Genomic DNA, 22,910 nt, shown 5'->3' with positions numbered 1-22,910 from the left:
AGAGACAAAGAAACATTAGGTGGCAATCTGTGTTCCAGTTTGGGGGAACTTTTCAATGAGCTGCCCTCAGAGAACTCAAAATACACTTTCTCTTGTTTTGGAGATTTGCTTCATTTTGCCTTCAGGATTTATGTGGCCATTTTCCAAGCTAAACATATTGGGGAAGGGGAGAGGAAAATAAATAACTATTTTTTGGCTGGTAGGAATCCAAGCAGTAGCAAAACTACCTCATTTCAACAAGGTCTTGTGAAAAATGGCTCAGTTGACTTAAATCTTATGTCTTGCTAATGTTTCTGCTTGAGTCTACTGTTTGAAAGCCAAAAACATTGTGACAAATAATGAGGTAGTTAAGTAATTAGGAGCTAATTGCTCATACTGTAAGAGTGATCTCTCTTACTTTTCCCCCACATAAGCAAAAATAAATATTGTGTCTTTTTCTCCTCTCCAGTGAAAATTTCCCTCTTGAATTATGTGAAATACAGAAAGTTAATTTTCATGGTTTTACCTTTGTATAGGTTATCTAGACCAGGATTATCTAGACCATGATCTGTCATGAAGTAGTCAGGGGAGCGTGGTACATTTTATTATTTGTCCTTAGCATATGGACAGGTGGAGAGTGGGGGGATGCAGAGAAGTTGAACTGTGGCATCTTTCCCTCTCCAGAATTTCAGGCAGTCTGCTGGGGCAGGGAGCAGGGATGGACAAATTGTAGGTTTTTAACTCTGTGCACCCCTGTAGAAACTCAAGTGCAAAGGCTGAACCAGGTGGGTGTCACTTGGGCTGTACTGGTACAAGCCACTGAGTAACCTGCACCCCAGGCTGTGGGAAGAAGTGACCAGCAGCTTCTGACAGGTTCAGCTTGAGAGAGAAAGTCCCTTTGGGACACTTCCAAAATCTGTCTCCCTCCTGTGACCTACACCCTGCATCTCCCCCCAGCTCTTTGCTTTTATACTGCGTTTGAAATGCAACAGGCGCATACGTGTATCTCATGCTGTATGAAGATATTTCTCAGCAGTTTGTAAACTCAGAAATTTTGGGTGGTTCTACTGCAAGGCCTTGGCAAAGGGGGAAACAGAGGAGAAATCCTGCCTCGAAGGTGCCATGGAGTGGCATCTTAAAATAGAGGTTTGTGAGATCCTGAGACTAGGTTGAAAGGAATGCATTGATTACTCTGCACTGCCAGATGCCCCATGTCTCAAATAACTTCCATAATAGAGCCATGTGTTGTGTTTCAGACATGGAAAGAATTTACTACATGGGTTTTCCTGTATTTTCATGGGAAACTGCCATTTTCTTTCTGGGTCCTTAGAGCAGAGATGCAGCAGTTAATGTGAATGCCAACTAAACCATGCAGCTGTTTAGTCTGGTGGCTGAGGTCCAAAAGCTCACACATGTCCAGTACTTAGTCACTTTACAGCTGTTTGACCAGGACTGTGACACAGCTTCCTACTTCAAATCATCTATATTTTCTTTTGTGGAGATCCAGGCACACCTGTGCTGAATGTCTCATAAATGCCCTCAGCTGGTAATGGTCTGCACCACAACACTCTTCTCAAGGCTGTGTGTAAAAGGCTTCTAACAAAGACCTTCTTTCAGTCTGTCTGGAATTCAGGATGCAACCTTCTTCTGGGTGAATCTGAGACTTTTCTCAGTGGTGAATTGCATTTTTCCTCTTGAGCTCTTTGCGGCTGGAAGTGCTTCATCTGTCTGCTATTCACAGAAGCAGTGCAGCTCATTTGATTCTGAATGCAATAGACCTGGATCTGAGGTGCCAGAATAATCTATTTCTCTCATTACATACCCAGCATTTTAAGATTAAGCAATGGCTGACTTATATTTGCACTTAAATTAGGCTGTAAAAGCATTGTTCTTGGGGGATGCTAATAAGAACTGCAGAATGACACTAAATCAATGGGCACTTAAAGAAGGAGAGAAAAAACTAAACTAAACTAAAAGCTCAGATGCTAAGCCCAATGGACTTTATTCAAACCTGTTAAGATAGACTTTCCATGAAATAATGTTGTCAAGAAAGAGCTTTATCTTCAGGTTTTCAAAAGCATCTCATATATGAAAAATAGGGAAGTAAAGCAGAAAGCCATTCTTCTTAATAAAAATGAAAAAAAAAAGAATAAAAAGAAGAAGGATGTGGGGGGAAAAAAAGCATTTTATCACAAATCCCATGCAGTGGGAGAATAGCATTTGGTTTTCTTTCTGGTTTGGTCGAGTAGTCTTACTTCATTTTCTTCCAACAGAATGCAATTCTCATGTCATGTTTGATTAGAATTGCTCTTCCACCTGTATGATCCATGCCTGCTGAGGTCTATTTTGAAAAAAAATCTGGGATTCTAGCTTGTTTTCCTTTTCAACAACAATAATTGTCTCAGTTTCCACCTCTTACAGGACAGCAGAAATTAAGCAGAATCTCTTCAGTCACAGGGATATCACAGCACAAGCTATGCCTAAATAACCTTTCCAGAAGGACAAGGATAAAACCTCATTATTCTGGATGAGTTAATGAGGACTCTGCACGAAATCAGTCAGAGTGCTCATTACAAGTTGCTATCACTCTGCTTTTTCTGCCTGAATTTTACATCTTTAGATTCTCTATTAATCACTTCCTTCCAAGGGTGTCGGCCTGCCTCTGGCTGATCGCTTTTCCAAAACCAGCTTTCTGTCTTTGTGTAATAAACAGCTTTTTGCCTCTTTTCAGTGACGGCTGGGCAGACAGAGATGAGGTCATTGAAGGCTATGAACCCGAAGCAAATGGAGGCATCACGATCAAGCTGCAGTCTCCTGAGGTTCTGGCATTCGATGACTACTACCTGAAGCTGCGGCTGGACACCAACACCCGCAACCCCTGGTTTCCTGAGTTCTGGCAGCACAGATTCCAATGCCGCATTCCAGGGCACCCGCTAGAGAATCCCAACTTCCAGAAGAATTGCACTGGTAACTCATCCAACATTTCCAATATTTTTTCCCGGTTTTGAATCTGTGTGCTGGCAAAAAATAATTCCTTGGTTCTGGTTTGGGTTTTTCTTGTTGTTGTTTTATTGGTTTTTGTTTGGTTTTTAATTAAATGTTTGTTCTTGGGGTTTTTTGTTTAATTTGTGAGAAGAAAGATGGTGACCTCAAATTGTACAGATAATAATCCCAGCTCTGGTGGAAGTATATCTGGTGCTTGTTGCACAACCTTCTCTCAATTTAGTTCTGCTCTGTTATAGAATGACTTGCTACCATTTTATGTTTTAGGGCTATGCTAAGCCTGAGTGCCCAAGTTTGTAATATGGCTTGTAAAAAATAAAGAGACATAAAATTTCAACAAAAATTTGAACAAATTTATACTTTCCTTCCTCAAAGTCAGCTTTTCTGATAGCTGAGGAATCAGGAAATTCACAGAATTACAGCAGAAAACCAATTTTAAGGAAAATTAATGAAATTTTAAATTGGGCCAGTCATTTGCTTTACCTTTTTTTTTCGTTAACCTGTTAAAACATACACAGTTTGTTTCTACTATATAGCATTCACATAAAAAACATGTCTTACACACGGAAGTAGCTCTTACCTCACAGCAAGGGAAGTGTACCTCTGCATAGACAATTTTTCTCTTGCACTCAGAATATGAGAAAATGAACTAAAATATTTCATTAAGATTAAATGTATAGTAAATTAAGTGAGAGATAATTACATTTCTATGAAAGATTTCCTGAATGATTTTTGCAAATATTTTTTTGTAGCTTGCAAATATTTAATTTGTAGTCAAAATGTATTCTTGATAGTAAGTTATTTCCTTAGAAACAAAACTAATGAAGCCTTACTTTTCATCAATTTCTTTCATATTCTTTACATTTTGACCTCCTGTATCCCCTAGCAGTAATCTCAGTTGGTCTTCTCCTGCTCTCTGAGCTGCATTCCCATATTTTTTAGTTCTTCCCTTTTCCATCAGTAATACTTCCTAATAAGGACTTCCACGGTACATTTTTTTCTCCCCCGTTCTCCTGTTCACCATTGAGGCACATCACCAAATACTGTCCCTGACTTTAAATTGGCCTGATGTGCTGACTGGCAGCTAGGCTGGCCTGTCTGGGTGCTGAGGGACTTATAGCAGGCCAGAGAGGCTAAATCCATATTGCGTTTATACTTATCATTTTTCCTCAAATGAGTTACTAACTTCAGACTTTACCAAAATGTTGATTTTTTTTTTTGTGTAAATATTTAGTCTGCTTTAGAAATGCTTCAACTCAGACAAAGAAGCTGATATAGGCCAACAGGGGCAAATTTGCTAAGGAAAGTTGAGTGATTTATGCACAGTGCAAATGCACAACCTTCTTTTGTAAGAAAAGAAACTTAAAATTGCATGGTTTTGTTCATTCCATTTACACAAATAAATTTCATGCTGATGAACAAAGGTTCAATTTCGAGACATCTCAGCAGCTGTTATAAACATGGGGAGTTTGTTATCCGCCTCTCTTTGGTTATGAAACTAAAAACTAATTCTGAGCCATCATAGTCACCTTTTATCTGGTGGATCAAAGGCAAGGGAACTCCCCACGTGATGACTTCAAAATGGCCAACGTGGGGTATTTCTGCACAGAATGTGTAGGTGAGCTTTCAGACAGTGATTGTTGCAGATTCTAAAATTGTACTTAAGCCAAAGAAAAAAAGTTAAGAACATCATGGAAGAAAAGTAGTGGAGGCTATTTTATTAAGAAAATATGTCACCCCACACTTTTCAGGATATCCCAGGTTTGAAGTCACTGGACGTTGAAGGAGTTCTGAAGAGGTATCATCACATGCCTGCCCAGTGTTCTGGGTTCTCAAGGTGTCAGGGACCACTAAATTCTGATAATACTAGTGAAACACAAAGTCATTTGTCTACATTGGTAGACTCTGACAGTTGATAGTGTCAAGTCAGGCATTCAGACATCTTTCCCTCCTCTAGAGAGCTGTCAATTTTTTGCATGAAACCTCAAAATTTGTGATACTTCTTAGGCTTTGCTGAAAAGCAATCAGCTCTTAAATTTGGTGGTGTACCACTGACAACCCTCAGGCTTATCACACACAACTAAAAAAATCCATAAATGTCTCAAGTCGCCAAAGGGAAGCATCACAAGGTATCTTTCCCAATAATGACATACCTACAGAATCAAGAGATCTCCATGTCCCCACCAAATCTGTGGGCAATACAATACTTATTTTTACTTAACTACACAGATGTGACTGTCTGGCACCATCAAAGCTTTCTGTGAACATATCTTTATCTGACATTTCTGGAAGGTTAAGAATGTCACTTTAAATACTAGCAGCTTCAAAGCTGTTTGGTGGAGACACTCTCTCCAAGGAGGTCTAGTACGACAGTGCCAAGAAACCGCCTTCTTCATCTCTCACAGATTTGGAGGCAGGACTTTTTACAAACTCTCTGTTAAAAAAAGGAGTCTCTTGCCTCTCCCCTCCTTCACAAAATATCTGTGTACACAAATTTGAAGGAAAAATCCATGATGCTCAATAAACAATAAGCATTAATATTTGAAACCCTTTAAAAGTGCCAATAGATGATGTGAATTTTTGTGGTACTACAAATTTAAGTACTGCTGGCCCTCCTGTATCACCCTAGGAAAACAATCAGTAACCAGTACTGGTATCAAGCACCTTATCTCCAGTATATCTAAGAGCTTTTTCTCCTACCTCAATATTCTTATGAAAAGGAACATAGGGCAGTTCATCATGGAAAAAGCTAAGTCCCCTGTGGTCCCAGGAGTCCATGCACATTATTAACAGGTGCTGTGACTATCTCTGGGTCATGACCTCTTTTGTATTACAGAAGTGCTCTGTTAGTCCTTACTGAGAACAAAACACACCCATACTTTAACACAGACAGCAATTATCGAAGTCAATACTGCTCAAGTTTGTTTTCCATGTCTAGAGAGTTTACATCTCAGGAAACTGTATCATGAACAAAAGAACTATGTGCAAAAGTTCTTTTGATAGGCAAGCATAGTGTAATTGTATGTACACAGCAAGGGGTTTCCTAGGAGCAGACAGAAGCAAGAAAATAAAACAGAAAAGACAGTGTTGTTCTTTGAATACCTTATTAAAATATATTCACAATATTTCAGCCTATGTTTTGAAAAGGAGATCAATAGCAAAGTTTGTATCTGTTGAGATTTTTCAGTTACTGCCTGTCCATTACAATTTACTCGCATACAATCTAATCAGTTTACTGAGTAATTTATTCAAAATTGCCACTGGCATGTGAGGTTCAATTTTTATCATTCATGGATAGGCAAGGACTTCTCCTCGAGCAATTACAGCTGCTGCATCTGCAATTTCTCACACCCTATTACTGTTGAGTCAGCATTAGCTCAGGATGGCATACTCCCTATGAAGCAAGGGAAAGCTAGTTCCTAGAAATCTCCCTTTTCTGATGACAGGAATTACTGCTGGAATTCCCTCATTGAGTCTCTGAGAAGACTGATGTTGTCCTTCAGAAATTCTCATATTACAGTGAGCCCTGAATGCACATGCATATTTTGGGGAAAAGAAAAAGAAGTATATCTGCTCTAAGCACTATTGGAAGGAAGCAAGTCCGAGTGTGCTCTACTCCATGAAGGCTGTAGGAAGCCCAACAGTTTGCTACAATTTCACAATAGCTCATCTGAATTACTAGAACTAAGTAGTAGTAGCAAAAAATTCTTGGGAAGAGAAGAAATCCATCAAGACTATTGCAGTTACTGCTCATTTAGATCAGCCCTTCTTGCAAAATTAAACAACTTACTTTTCCCACTTGGGTGGCAGCCAAATGAGTGGGAGCTCTTTTTGACTCATTCTTTGCAATGTTTTAGCCAAGTGCCTCTTGTAACAGAATGCCTTTCCCCATCCCTCTCTCCTTCCCTCTTTCTCCAGCTGCTATAGGAAATATTCTTCCTCAATAGGATTCAAGTACAGAAATTTTATTACATGTAGATGTATTGGATCTGGCTGAGATTGGCTTAACTTTCCTCACAGCAGCCATCAGAGTGCTGTACTTTGTATTGGTAGCTAGAAGAGTGTTGGTAGCACACAGTTTTTTAGGGCACTGCTGGGCAGCGTTCACACAGCATTGAAGCTCCCTCCCACCCCCACTCCCACCCTCAGAGGCTGGTAGGCTGGGAGTGAGCAAGACAGCAGGAGGAGGCAAAACCAGTTGACCCATACTGACTAAAATTTCCACACCATATGATGTCATGGTCAGCAATAAAGGATGAGAAAAAGGATGAGAAGGTGGGAGAGCATTTGTTATTAAGGCATTTGTCTTGCAAAGCAACACACTGAGGCCCTATTTCCCGGGAAGAAACTGGATATCATCTGCTGACAGAGAATACATTTTTCTCTTCTTTAATATATGGTCTTTGGGTTTTTTTAATCAAACGACCTTTATCTTGACCCATGCAGTTTTAATTTTTATTTTGTATACTTTTCTCCCCTGTCCTGCTGAGGAGAAGGAGTGAGAAAATTCTTGGTGGGCACCTGCCAGCCAGCTGAAGTCAATGTACCACAGCAGAAAACACACATTTGTATATGGATATTCTTCTGGAGTTTTCTGGATATCTAGCAGGCCAAAACCACTTCCAGTACAAAGTTGTTCTTAAATTGTCTGTGCCACTAAGGTACTTGTAATGTATCCCATGTAGCTGCTACATTCTGTAGGAAACAGCATCTTACAACTCTGCATGGACCCCTGACACACAGCAGAATTCAGAAATTCACACCATTCTTCATGCCCTTCAGATAAAAAGTCAGAACAGAACAGAGTGTTTTAACTGTAACAAAAAAGGCTGTTTCTGAATTTGAGGTACTGACAGTATCTTACTCAGGATAGACCTGACAGAAAGTTCCCTTAGCACACAGCCTCAGGCATTGCCCCAAGGAACAGTCCCTACTTATCTCACTTCATTAGAAAACAGCCTTTTCTGCATTTTGTAGATTGTACACAGATGATAGAGTGTGTATGTCAGTCAACAGAGTTCAGATATTTTTCCAACAGACTTGTAGGATCTTTTCCCGGATCTGATAGCCCAAATGAAGGTGGGGGTTTTTTTCCCACACAAAAATAGACTGGCTAATCTTTCTCTGCTGCATGTGGTAAGCCCACATAGGTCAAAATTAAATGCAAGTCATACTCACACAGAAATGATATAAAACTCAGAGCAGTGCAAACACTTATAGGGATGTCTGAAAGCTCTTTTACAAAATGCCTTATTCTCCTCCAGGCAGATAATACAGTGGCTGGAGTTTATGTAAACCAGGTGGACTGAGTCCTCCTCTGCGCCACAAGAGACAGTTATGAAATTGGTAATGGAACTGATGCAAAAAACAGATTATGCTCACAGCAGTTCATCTGCTGGGACAACAAAATACATTGGCAGGCAATCAGCACAAACATTTTTCAATAGAGCAAAGTGGAACAAAGTGGGCAATTCTTGATTCTTTCATCGATTCAATTGATCTTTGTGATGAAGGGTTATTTGTCAGTGAATGTATTTGTTGCAGATAAGAACAAGAAATGTAGATATTTTTTGTTCCAAAGGAAGTCATAGTCCAAATTCCCTTCAGGATGCTTACTCATACTTTGGTCATGCCACAAGGATTTCTTTATCTGGTAATTCCTGTCTTGGCCCAAGAGAACTGCAAGAAATCAGTCTGAGTGCATCCAGAGTCACAAGGATCACAGGATCACTCAGTGTAGAAGGCAGCTCAGGAAGACTGTAGTCCAACTCCCTGTAAAAGCATGGTAAGTCATCAGTACAGACCAGGTTGATTAGGCCTTGAAAACCTCCAAGGTGGCACAGTGTGTCTGGGCAACCTGTTCCACTACTTGAATGTGAAAAATTTTGGCCTCATATCTAAAGAAAGAGTCTAAACCTCTGTCATTTCAAGATATGTTTATCATCTCTTACTCTTCCACCAGGCCTCACTGTGAAAAACCTGCCCCTCTGTTCTTCACAACCACCCCATGAGTATGAGGTGCTGTTGTAATGTTCCCCTGCAGCCGTCTCTTCTCCAGGCTGAACAAGCCCAGGCCCTTCAGTCTGCCCTCAAAGGCAAGGATTGCAGCTCCAGGTCATCCTGATGACCTCTGCTGCAGGTACTCCAGGTTATCAGTGTCTTTCTGTATTAGGGATTCACAAACCACATGCAGTGTTCTAGGTGCAGCCTGATGAGTGCTAAGATGGTGGTAGTGATCAGATAATCACATGCCTCAGACACTGTTTGTGCTGTTGTTACCATCCAGCTTACAGGATGCTGCTTGCCATCACTCCTGCCAAGGATCTGTATGTCCACCATATTCTTGCGTCAAATTTGGTGCTAAGAAGGTGTATCTTTTCCCATCTCCTCTCTGCAGCAGACATAAGCTTTCACCACACCTGGCCAGTTCTGAAAGACCACCACAAATTGTTATAACATATTAAATCATGAGCAGAACATAATGATAGCAGAAGAAGCTTGGGAAGAAGCCTAAATATTCCAGAAGAGTCATTTATGCTTTGGTATGAATAAAAAACAGTCATGCTTCTTGAGATGAAAATTCAGTGAGTATAGATTATTTTGTGACTGTAAAGACCTTGGGCTACATATGGTATGGCCATAATCTGAAAGAGATGTGGAGCACAGGGCAGAGGTGGTTTAGGTATTAGTGACCCACACAGCAATACAAAAAGCAGTGCAGTGTTTCATGAACATACCAGCTCAAATAGTGTATTTATATCTGTGGAATATTATCCAATCATTTCAACAATTGGTTCTGAAGTCAGGTGGGGTTGTTATCCTCTAGTTAAGATTTCTCTGAAAAGCATGCCCAAATGATTGCCACCATTATCACCCACTCACTAAAAAGTAACTAGTTTTATCCTATCCATATTCACAGTTCTTATAATTTTAGTGAAAAGTTTTGGGTTTTTTTCTGACATAGGATATCTGTGGTTTAAAAATGGTACTCCCCAGTTCAGTGCCCCACCAAGACTCTCCCAAACCAGATGCCACTCTCTTACTCACTCCTTCCCCTTCCTGGTCCAGGAATGGAGTTGAGAATTAGAGGCACAAAAGGTGAAAGTCATGGTTCAAGATAAGAAAAATTTACTGGAAACAAAAATGAAATAAGAAAGTGAACAACAGCAGTACAATGATAGCAATGAAAGGTATAAGACAAAGGAACAAAGAGATGATTTACGTGAAAAACTGCAACAAATACCAACAAACTCTTCCCTACCACACCACCTTTTCTCCCATGGGAGGGGAACATAAGACAAAGTTGCTTTCCCTCACCTTGGCAATGATGTAAGATGATATCAAATAACATTACAGTCTTGGCTCCAGCCCCTCCCAACGATTTTGGCTGAAAAAAGGACAAGGATCATAACACATTTTTTAGACGATCTACAGGACCTCTACTCATGTCATGATGTTTTTCTGTTTTTGTTTCTGAAGTTCTCCTTGATTGCCTTTATTGCACCAGATGGGGAGACAGAAGACTGATGTCTGCCTATTCCCATTCTGAGACACAATTGTACTTGGCCAATGCATCTTTCAGATTACATCCAGGCCACCAGTAATGGAGTTCAGAGCTTCTCTTAATCAAGAACTTCTTTCTCAAGACTCACCCTACTTTTAATAAATCTATATGAGATGACATGAGGTTCTCTTTTTCTCATCTCAATGGACAATGCATTCCAGATGTCTACTTGATTTTTCTACACTTTTCTGAAAGAGTGAGTGCATTTCCAGTGAGAGCTGATCTGAGTTGTTTCCAGAGATAAACAAATTAGATCCAGCAGACATTATTACAGCTCATCCTGCTGTGTCAGAAAAGTGTGCTGGTGATTCTCTGAGAACATTCTTTCTATCTCAACATATGCTGGGCTTCCCCACGGAGCACCTCTCCCATGAGCTTTTTCATCAGCAGAAGCACCTATAGTAGGAATTACTGCCACTACAATAATTCAGAAAAAGTAATTATAAGACAACAGCCTGGTGTACACTCTGCCAAGTCAGCCACTGCTGGTAAATCACCTTTGTGGTGTATAGGAGACATATTTTTAAGCTCTTGAAGAAGGAATCAAGTTATTGACATGCCATAATTTCTTCAAAATATATTTTACATTAAGTATGCTGTGACTTGTCCATGCTCACCTCTGCTTTGCATTCTCATTACATATTTAGGTCCTGCATCACACTCTTTTCCCTCAGTATAAGGCAGAACATCCTAGTCATCCCAGGAGTGATCAAAACTGATAGCAATTTCATTGGGACCTAGAACTAAGCCTACTGGGGACATGTTGTCCGAAAATATTTTAGTTGCTACTTTTCTTAGTCAAGTCTTTTTTACAGCAGATAAGACGGGAGAGTTGTAGTTTCATTTTGTTTCCCAATGTTACAGACAGGTTTTAAGGCTTAAAGATGAGGAAGATTAATAATGTGCTTACTGTGATAAATCATGTGAATTATTCAGAAAAGAGATAGTGGCCAGATTTTTGTTCATTTGGTTCTCCCTCTTTGTGTCCATTTTGGAAAAAAAGCAGTTATATTTTTCTTATATTTTCTATTTCCAAAAACACTTTTAAACCAGGCTGTCTACAAGTATGCAATAAAAATAAATATCTTTCTTCTTTTGGGACCCATAAAAAAATGACATCATCATGAAATGAAGGAGAGGCACAATATACATGTGCCTTTGTAAACAGCATAGAAGAGAGTTTACAGAACCATGCATATTACAGCAGCATATGACAAAAGTTTTCAGAATCTACACCGACATTTTCCATTCTGAATTTTAACAGTAAAAGTTTGCATTTCTGGGATAAAAGGTCCTCAGGTAGGCTTGTGACATTGTCCCTTCTCCATTACATGGATAAACTGATGCTGCTACTAAGGAAGAAGACACCTGAATCATTCTCCCTTGTGCCTCCTTCAGGCTCCTGTCTCCTGTGCCTAGAGAGAGACAGGGCCACTCCCGACTGCTCAGATTGCCACAGATGATTTAAACTTTTATCAGGAGCACAGTGAGGACAAAAGCACACAATTAAAACAAAAATTGACTTGTTCCTAGAAATCAATTGTTTGTACAAATTGTGCATCAGAACAATTAGCAGAGATATAAGCATTTAACCAAACCAGGAAGTCAGTCAGATGAAATAACACAAGTAAGTTATCTGAACACAAAGCAAGCTGCTTTCTGTCAACTGCCCATGTCTTTTATTAGATGACATCTTCCATTTTTTCATTTACCTGTAGGTGGAAAGTTTTAAACTCAGCTTGCAATTTTACAGGTTGTCATTACTGGCAGCGTTGCCCCATAAATACGGGTGCAAAGGAGAAGCGGTGGAGGCTAACACATGTAGGTACAATCCCACATACTCACACCTGTCTAGCTGCAGACTGGAGATACTCTTTGCACACAAGGATATTTTCTGAAAAATAGACAGTAGCGTTCTTAAAATAAATGGGTTCCTCTTAAAAGATTGTGGGCAAGCAGTGGCATAAAGAACAATAAATTATGAGCCTGAGTGGTAAAATCTAAACCATGAAAACCACAGAACTTCCTATTCAGAATATGCTGTGTTAGTATCCACAGGGAGAATAATCTGATGGAAGGTGTGTGGCCTGAAAAGCAGTGCTGCTAGAATAAATCTCTGTTTTCCCATTCATCCTGGGATGTCTGGGGAAGTGCAAAGTCTGCTTGTGTGGACAGAGTTAGGGAAAAATGATAAGATACTGCCTTGATACTGCCTTGACACTGTGTTGCTGGCTGTGCCAGAAATCCACTGTAGCACAGCAAGGCACTAGACTAGATGATGTCAAAATGTTTCCTCCAGCTGAGATTTTTGAGATTCATACAGTAGAAAGTAGCTTTGGAGGAACCCACAAGTTCAAAGCTTCCATTTACGTCTGGATTCATGCTCAGCTCTGTCGGAATGAAAAAGCAGAGCTGTTTTCTTCGAAGCAGTAGCACTGTATATATCATGCTAGGCAGTGACCTGTCTCTTTTCTGCAGAGGCCAGCCTAGTCTGCTGCTTTTTCTAGGCTTATTTAGTCTAAAAATTCATACCACAGGGCCTGTTTTCTTGTGAGATCTCAAGTAGCTGAGTGTTTTCTGCATTGTCACATTTGGCTACACCCAGGAAAACAAGAGGTGGGCTAAAATGGATGCTTTTAAAATTCTTTCAGATCAAAAAGAATTCTGCTTGTGTTTTTCTGTTGTATTTAACGTGTGACTACAGATTAGGGCCACTTATTTTATCTTCTGATTTGCTTAGGTCTACTTTGCTGCTAGTCATTGATGCATTGTTCTTGTGTAGACATTGTTCAGAAATACCTAATCTTAGTTTAGCTTTAAGAAGGATCATTTCTGTGTTACTGAACGCAGCCCTGGGCAGGTGTCCAGGTGAGGAAAAAATAAAGTGAGTCTTTGTGATCCGTGTATTTGTGATTAAATGATTACATATTGCAAGGGTTAAAGGGAACCTGTGGGTGCTCCTAACAATAATTTCAAAACAATGCTTAATTTCACCCAAAACTGTGAGTGTACTCTGCTAATTTATAACATAGCCCAGGGTGGCCAAGACCACTTTGGAGCTACAGAGCAGCTGCAGCATCTGGCTTTGGTCCTGGGAAGCCAGGGCTTTTTCTGTAAGAAGCTGCATGTTTGCAGGACTGCCGTGTAGCCTGAGCTTTAGTCATTCAATATTCATGTGGCTCCAGGAAGCCAGCCCTTCACACAGAAGCTGTCTTGTGTGAGGATATGGACTATTAAAAACAAAACAAAACCCCAAATCAACAGCAAACTTGGCAAAGGAGAAATTTAGAGTAAGATATATTTCTGCAGAAGTAAGGCATATTGGTGTTTGTGTTGATTTGTATTCTGACAGCTAATGCTGGTGGTTTTAATAGCACCTTAGCATTAAGAACAGAAGGTTTGTACTCCTAAAATAATAATAAAAATACATTAAAAGAAAGAAAAGAACAGTAGTACTGGCTGATGGGTGGTACAGACAAGAATTCTGAAGCCCTTCTAAAATCAATAGTGATTTAAAGCACAGTAAATAATGGATATCTTTCCTGGCTACTCTTTGTACTCATGCAAAACCACTGGAATTTAAGATAGGAAAAGACCAGTTATGCCAGCTAGTTTGTGTCCTACCATAAGGGAAGTACTTGGTTTATTAACATGAGATTTTGACTCACACTTTTGAAATCCTGAGAATGTCATGCCCATACACTGACAACAACTGCCACTACTTAGACATATGTGAATCTAGATCAATGGAGGGAAGAGAGTTTGTGATTTGTTCCATTTTCTGTCTCCATGCCACATAGAGCACAGATGAATAGGTGTATTTTATTACAATCATCATGATTTTCCACTCTCCAATCTAAAGACCCTGATTTTTGTTTTGGGTTTTGTGCTGGTGCCGTATTTTAACATATACAGAGAATAGTTCTCTTGTAAATTCCTATGCCCCATTTGGGGGTAATACATTCTGTGGTTAACATGAAAGCTGCTTATTTTCAACTCTGAACCAGCATTTTCTGATGAAGATGCTCAAAATTAGGCTCCTCAAGTGCATGTTCTGAGACCTAGATAAATTGGCCTGATTTTTAAGGGTCCTGATCTCCCATAATTTCTATGAAAGTCAACAGCAGCTAGAGAAGTTCAGGCATTAATCAAGTCAATTAATTAGGTGCCTGAATATGTATTCAGGTTCCTAATTTAAGTACTGCATGGTGGATAATGTTCTGAAAGCTGCAGTACAATTACAATCTCTTTCTTTCAGATAAGGTCTCAGGCTTCATATAAAAAGCATGACACCTGAAATATAATCTGTCCTATTTCCTGAACTTTCTGTGTAGTGTGTTACAATGGAACATCTACAAGGGAATTTGACTCAATTTTTATTCTTTTTATTAAGAGTGAAAACTTGATTAAAACTAGCCAAATAGCATAAAAATCTGTATACATTCTTTTACGTTTGTAAATGAATTTAAGTGTGTTCATTCCTGTCTCATGTAAGAGTAGCAGCAACTTATTATCTGCTAGGCTTGTTCCAAATAACTGATCTGTTAAGAATAGTAGTTCTAAATATATCTTTAATTGAGCGTGCAAGTAAGGCAGCAAGGTTACATAGCTACCTAAGGGAGAGGGGAAGACTCAAGATTGGGATTTCTTTCTTTTAATTGTTTCTCCCCAGGAGTTCAGGTCATGTAGAAAATGGTCTCTGTGGAATCCTGTTCTTGGAGAACCTTGGTCAAGATCCACATGGCACTGGGAGAAGGCTGTGAAGAAATCAAGAGACGAAGGCAGATCCAAGATCTCTGTGATAATAACTACATTAATATATAACAATCCTAATAATATTAGGATTAAATTGGTGCCTGAGGCCTTGGGAGCATGGACATTTGTGGGATCCTGCAGAGTTTGAGAGAGGCTCAGAGATAGTTTATTGTTGAACTCTAACTGACAGAGGTAGCTATGTAAGACGCAGTAATAGCAACAAATTAAATTTCCCAAGAAAGGGGACAGAAGAAAATAAGAGAAAATAAGAAGAAGAATACCACCACCCCCCCAAAATAACCACCTAACAAAACCCATGACTCCAGATAAGAATATGGCCTCTGAAAAGGCTGAGACAGACCAAAAGCCATTCCATTCCATTCCATTCCATTCCATTCCATTCCCACTTATGAATCTTCCATTAAAGTAACTGTGCTGCTTCCTATGTCCTTTAATGCAAAGGCTGAGCCTGACTGTTCAAATGCCTTTGTTGGCATTGAATTTTAGCCAGTTTACGAAATAGCAAGATGGATTTCAAATGCTATATTAGGATTTGAAATCAGCATCTTTGTTGATTACATATACAAACCATTCAATCAAAGAAAAATATCATCTGGCATATTTTATTCCTGATTATAGGATGAAATATTAATTTTTTAATTAAAATAGGAACTGAGAAATAATATGTTGCTGCAGAAGGTGAATAATAATTTCAAATAAGTAAAAAAACATATTGTGGTCATTTTACAGGCAGACTATACACAGTCCAGCATTTGAGGAAAACAAATTAATCATAATAATTATTTGTCAAGCTCTTATAGTAATTGCTCTCTGCTTCAAAAAAGAGATGCCGGAATCACCTCACATTCTCTTCTATTTTGGTTTTTTTTTTCTAGAATGAATATGTAATTTAATGTTATGTCCTAACTATCTGAATTAATATAGATTTCTTTTAAGCCTGAACTACTTCTGACTTGATGGATTCCCAAGTTCAGAATCAATATTTTATTGATTTCCAGTTTAAAGCCTTGAGTATCATGTTTGAGTATTTGACCATAATAAGCTACTGTATTTCCATTTGATTTCCTGGTCAGTTCCATGAGCCTTCCAATATGTGATCACAGTATTTTAATCAGGGATGAACTTCCATAAGCTAGAATGGCTGAATATTGATTATTTTTATGATCTGCAAGTAGCTGAAATATTTTTACAGATTACTTGATTCATGATGGAATTGATTCCAAACATTTTTATTAGAGTGTGCATAAAAATGAATGTCCATAACTTTATTTCATTATGGCATTTTAAGTATACTTCTGGTTTGGAACATGACTGCAGACATGAAAACAATGGCACATCAATACAAATTCATGCTTCTTTTCAAACCATTTGTACCGATGCTTACTTGGGAGTATAAGATACAGGAAGTGATTTCTTTTAAATAGAGGCAATTATTTTCTTTTGTTGTTTCCCAGTGTATTAATTCCAAACAACAGGAATTAAGATAATAGCCAAAATGAGGCAAACAATAACTTCAAAACTTAGCATTTTTGGCAGGTTTTGTTATCTTGCTTCACTGTTGAACATTCTGTGAATTGCACTTCTCAAGCTGATTTCATTGAAGTGCACACAAACATCACAAGTATGAATCTTTTTTATTATTATTCTTTGAAGTGGGCGGAGTTTTTTTCACCTTGCACTGAGCTATACTTTGTAGATCCTTCCATTTCTATTTCATTAAAAACCAGTTCTCGCTGCAGAGCTATTTTATCAAGATCATTCCACTGAAAGCTAGGAACAAGGGGAAGCAATGCTAAAATGTCCTGCCAAGCCTTTAACAGTCCATAGCAATGGATACGTATGGAAGGGGTTTCAAATGCCAGCTTGCAGGCTTGTTTAGAGAAGGAATCTCAGCATATCATCCTCATAGGGCCATAAATCCTATATTTTTTGGTAAGTAAAATTTCTTATGAGGAATTTTATCCTAATGGGAAGAAACACAGAGGCTTCAGGCCATGTCATCCCCTACAGAAGCTTTATTAGGCTGATGAGCTTCTGTCAAGCCATCTGCTCTAAGTGGGTTTCTCCAGACCTGCATTTAACAGCATGTCTCCCTGTATATGAACTTGTGGAATTTCTCTGCTTGTTACCTAGTTTCTTTCTCCTTTCCCTCTTGGTTTTGTGGACTTACATCTTGCAACTTTTCAACTCTGTGATCAGTTTTTTCAGCTCTCAGTGACAGGAGTTATAAAGGCACGGGAACAATCTGTGTAGATTGCAAAGCCTGTGGATTTGGAAAGCTACACCTTGCCAGGGGCAGCCTAATGAAGGAAGAGACAGCACTCTCTCCTGTGGCTCCTGGCATGCAGACAGATGTGCTGTTAGCATGGCCCTCAGGTGCTGCATTATATTTCCCTTCAAGTCCTTTCTTTCACTGCTAAACAACACAAGAGACAGAGTAGGAAATGCAGATTTATGTAGAAGGGGAAAAGGAATGTTTTTCTCCAACACCACCTCCCACTCCAGTGATGCGGTTCTGACAAAGCCATGCTGGCAATTACTGCAAAGGCCTCCAGTCTTCCTCCAGCCTCTCTTGGCAGACAGGGGCAGCAGCATTGCACATCAGCTATAAGTGCTTGTGAATATGTAATATCTCACCCAGGCATGCCCTGTCTGCTCATCCCTGCATCGTCCTGTAGCATCAGGCATGCCCAGTCCTCACATTCACTTGAGGTTGCAGGCAGCCCGAGGAAGGTGACAGTCCTCTTATCCCCTGCTTGGCTTCTCTGGGTCACAGAAAGCAGATTGTCTACTCTCCTGGACAAAGGCACACTAGAACACATCATCATCTTCCTCAGTATAAGCATGAGCTATGTGCATTGTCACTTGCTGCTCCTCCTGGAGTCAAATAGTTGTGTGAGAGTCTGAATGCCCATGGGAAGAGGCAGGAAGAGCAGAGCGGGGAGCAAACTTCAGACTCTTGTATCTGTTTAGCAAAGTCTGTAGACTCGGAGATGAAGGAGGAGTTAGATCAGTTTCCTTCTGTTTTGCTCCCAAGTCATGTGGTGAATTCAGACTTGGCATAGGGCTGGCAGCACTGCTGGGTCCCTTTTCTCCTGCCCTGTGCTTAGAGACTGTGACACTCGCTCTACATCTGATTAATGAGTGAGTCAGAAACTTGTACAGTCATTTCTCCTCACAATGTTTCAGCTTCACTGTGGCATTGTTGTATTTGTGTATGCCAGACTTGTTCCAGAGTCTTTGACACTAAGCTCTTAAAGCCCTAATGTGCTTACATAACATGATATGGAGAACCAAGAAAGTAAATTTAATTAAATCTTTCCCCACTTCTTCTGACACACAGGGAGAGACAAAGGGAACTTCTTTTAGAACACTGGGGAAAAATGTGGCATACTCACAAAAGCAGCAAGGAAACTGAAGACACTGATGGTGTATAATATATATAAAATGGGTACTAATCTTCAAAGGTTTAGGTGTTAGATATCTGAAATGAGGGAGAACCTGTACCTTGATGGCTGAATTCACATTCTGGTTTCTTTTAGCCATGGAGTTGACATTTGTAAAAGATATGCTGGTAAAAATAAATCTAAAAAGCCCAAATCCTTTTAAATTTAATATCAACTTTATTTCAAGAGAAGACATTTAATCAGCGATTTGAATAACTTTGCTAATGATAAAAAAAAAACCCTCCATACAAATACTGCTGCAATTACCATCTTGTTAATGCATTAGAGAATTCTAGTGCAAATTTTTGAGGAGCTTTTGCTGAACACCCAGCTTTCAAATGGGTGTTTCTCTTCTCTTCTCTCTAGTTTTATATAAAAGAATAGAAATACAGTAATCCCAATTAAAAAACAACATTCACCAGATGTAACAAAGCAGTAATATCTGAGAGTCTCATAGATTTTACCATGCTCAGAAAGAAAATAGCAGGGTGTCTCAACTGGTAACTGTAATTGTATCCTAGCTTTTCAGGGAAAAATACATCAAATGTAATTGCATGAATTTAATCTCTTTGCTTGGGGAAATAAAAACCATTTGAAGAATGGAAGCAAAACCTTTCTGATTTAATGACATCCTGAAAACAAAGTCTGAAACCCTGTGAACTTCATTTATTGCTTCATGAGTACTGTAAGATGTCAAATGTTTATCAGCCTGTTTCAAAATCTGGTGTAGAACCCACAATTTGTAAGATAGTCTTTCCTTTTAGCTTCTCCTGTGAAAGCTCTGCTTCCTCTCTTGCCAAAAGGGGGAGGAACTTGCAGTTCTAGACAGAGAAACACATTGCCTCCTATAGAGTGGCAACATGATGCTGAGGCGGACATTAAGATCTTTTCCTTGATGTATATAAAAATACTCATCCTGCCTCAGCCTTACCTTGCAAATACAGGAGCTCTGTCCAGACATAAAATAGTTCATATGCAATGGGAATTGAGTTACCTGTTTCATATTGCCTCTTTGTGATAGCTCTATCCTCTATGTATGGGATCCCTGTAAGGGACCTCTCCTCTCTTTCACTGTACTTAGCTGCCTCTTGGACTTTCCTCCCTGCTGCAAAGATACAGAAACCAAAGTGAGAAGTAAAGTGGTAACCATTGCACATATCCTGTTCTGTTTGAAAACAGAATAGTAACTGGTTTTCTGGGAACAGAAACCATAAAAGAAAAAATAACTTACCATGATGGGATCATTTGTTGTAGGTTGAATGAAACACATATTATGGTCTGTGAGAAATTTTTCAGCCTATCAATTCTCTCTCGTAAAAATTGCAAAAGTTCTTTTTAATTGAGAACAAACCAAAGCCTTGCCTTTTTCTGAAGGTCCTTTGGCTTGGAAAATATGCTCCCCCCAGATAATTTTTCCACAAATTATTGGTGGTCACATTATAGCTTGCACATAGAGACAGCAAAGTCATTGAGACAGCCCACAACAAGTGGAACCTGTGCCCCTGATCCAAAATTGCTTGTTCTAGTCACCAAATCCTGGCCTCCTCCTCATAGGTAGTGAGCTACAGCTTGAAATGCCTTGGAAAGCAGGCAGTTACATAAGAAAATAAAACTTCAGGAATTCTTGTTACTGCATATTTGATTGTGGTCTGGAAGAAGTTTTTGGATGTTTCCATATAGAATAAATGACTTGTTGCCTGTGACTTGTTTTTGGACATAGTGAGTACTGTAGTAGGAACAAAAGTTCACTTTTTATTCTTAAGATGTGCAGATTTCACTCAGCCATACAATAGTAATGAACAGAATGTATTTTTTACCAAAAAAAGTGATACAAAGAGAAAAAAAATGAAAGATGTACAGGTTTTAAACACACCATTGTTGTACTTACCATATCTAGAGAAATTATAACCTCTATTACTCATTTTGCAGTGCCTTGAAGTGAAATTTGTTAAATAATTTTGTTGTTATCTTTGAAGTCAGATAATGTAAAAAGATGTTACAAATAGAATATAAGAGGGAGTGAGCTGGCAGTGTTTCTAAAACATCTGAATCAATAATGGCAAATGAGTTAAAACAAATGAAAAAATATTTTATGCAATCATAGTTTGGCATGGTTGTTAGAGGATTAGCCATTACTGAATGTTCCCATGTGCAGAAAGATAAGCCAGGGAAGAAGACTGACCTGTCTGAACAAATACCTTTGGCTGGCACTCAGGGAAAAAAAGGAGAGTTTTTGGCATTTGAGTGAAGGGGAAACCAACTCAGCAAGACTACAAGGATTTCATTAGGTTATGCAGGGAGAAAATTAGAAGGGCCAAAGCCCAACTGGACCACAGTCTGGCTACTGTCATAAAAGATATTAAAGGGTTTTTGGTGGACTTCGCAATGTCAGGTTAAGGGTTGGACTCAATGATCTTAAAATTATTTTTGAACCTAAACTATTTTTTAGTTTTAAAAAAAAATTTAAAAAAATTTTTTTCAAGGAATTGGTGACAAAACAGAAATGTAGAATTTGTTACATTTTCTCCCCTATGTGTACAAAGATAAAACCATAAATAAATATTTAAGCATCTAACTAAAACAGTTCCAACTTTTCTAAGTAGCCAAATACCCAAAAATTTTACAAAAATCACCATTAACTAAGTTTTTTCATCACCATTAACGTGCCATTGGTTCCTAGAATAAGCTTTAGTTCTTACCTTTAAGGTCCCAGATTTAAAATGACTGGTCAGGTCAAAATTCTGACCTTCTGCCCAGCTCTTTGCAAGATCCTATGACACAAATTTGTTGTGGTCGAAGTCTGTCAGGTCTTCTCTAGCATGAGACAGTGCAAGACATGTGACATCCAGTGTTTTCCAAGGACATGCTATGACACTAGCACCTCTCCACACAAACCTGCACAGAGGAAGATGAGCAAATTTTCTCAGAGCCACTGGGGGCTCTTTTGTTTCATTGAAGTTTTTTAATTTCAATTCTGTGGGGCCTGACCACAGTTAAAGCAGATTGTTAAGGGCTTTGTTCAAATGGCTCCAATTGCTGACAGGCTTGAAGCATTGGCCACCTCTGTAGGAAGCCTCTTGCAGTGTTTGGCCACCCTGTGGTAAAGGCAGTGTTTGTTGGGACTGAAGGCGAGGATAAGGAACCTGCCTCCACAATTTGTCCAGTGGATATGGGCATTTGCTAGGAGCCTGGGTACTACTCTACCAGTTCATACCCAGCATTTTTGGGGGGAGTCCTCTTTACTCCTTGGCATATGCAACCCAAGTATGGCAGATTTTTTTCATTTCATTTCATTTTCCCAATGAAATTTTGCCCCACTTGTCCTTCCAGATTATTTTTTTTTTTGGCATGAATTAGCACTCATATTCAATGCAACCATCACCCATGTTGTAACTTACAAAAAAGCAAAAATCTCATTTGGCCTTCCCATGAAGCATGGCAGTCCTTTAAAGGACTACTGCAAATTGAGAAAGCTGTCTATACAATTTTTAATACCTTCATACCTCTGTCAGGATCACCAGAAATGAAGATAGTTTTTATGACAGCTGGTAGCTTTTTATTTCACCCTAAACATTCAGCAGATGACCATAGCAAATGATAAAACTGTCTGCCTATTCCAGGCGAAATATTGTCCTTTATAACAATTTTGCTGAACAGATTTTGGCTTTCTAAGCTAATCAAGAGTCATCTATGAACAGACTGTGTTCTTTATCAAATGTCTGTGTTTGCTTAAAATTTGCCAACTGGCTAGATTTCCTAACCAAAATGTTTTTACATTTAATTCCATTACAAATTCCCTCCTGCCCTAACCTTTCTGAGGACTGCAAACAAGTAATATTTGGTGCTGAGTTTTATATTGAATATCAAGAGAAGAGACATCTCCTATCTTTACTTTTACATGATAATTAACTCATGGCTTGCCATAATTCCACTAGCACATTTTTTCTTGATTTCAGTTTTTCAAGTGGGATTTGCAAAATACACTCTCTGTTCTCGAGAGCACTGCTAGCTCCACACTGAATTCACAGTGAAGGCACTGAATTAATTTCATGGCTGCTTCACTGTCACATCCTTCTAAGGACTTAGCTGAAGTTGGGATTATTTAGCTGTGAGATGCATTACAGTAAATGGAAAAATTTACA

General features: G+C 39.1%; 1 protein-coding gene across 2 annotated transcripts in view; it reads left to right on the top strand.

Annotated features, from left to right (window-relative positions):
• GRM1 (glutamate metabotropic receptor 1) overlaps nt 1-22,910 on the top strand; it is a 182,001-nt gene that overhangs the window by 109,554 nt on the left and 49,537 nt on the right. For both annotated transcript variants that reach the window (XM_005420067.2, XM_005420070.2), the window contains exon 3: nt 2,711-2,946. In XM_005420067.2, coding sequence (XP_005420124.1) covers nt 2,711-2,946 — 236 coding nt within the window. The remainder of the gene's footprint in view (nt 1-2,710; nt 2,947-22,910) is intronic.

The sequence above is a fragment of the Geospiza fortis genome, unplaced genomic scaffold (genome assembly GCF_000277835.1).
Source record: "Geospiza fortis unplaced genomic scaffold, GeoFor_1.0 scaffold162, whole genome shotgun sequence".
In the NCBI taxonomy this organism is placed as follows: domain Eukaryota; kingdom Metazoa; phylum Chordata; class Aves; order Passeriformes; family Thraupidae; genus Geospiza; species Geospiza fortis.
This window is presented reverse-complemented; position numbering and strand designations above follow the sequence as displayed.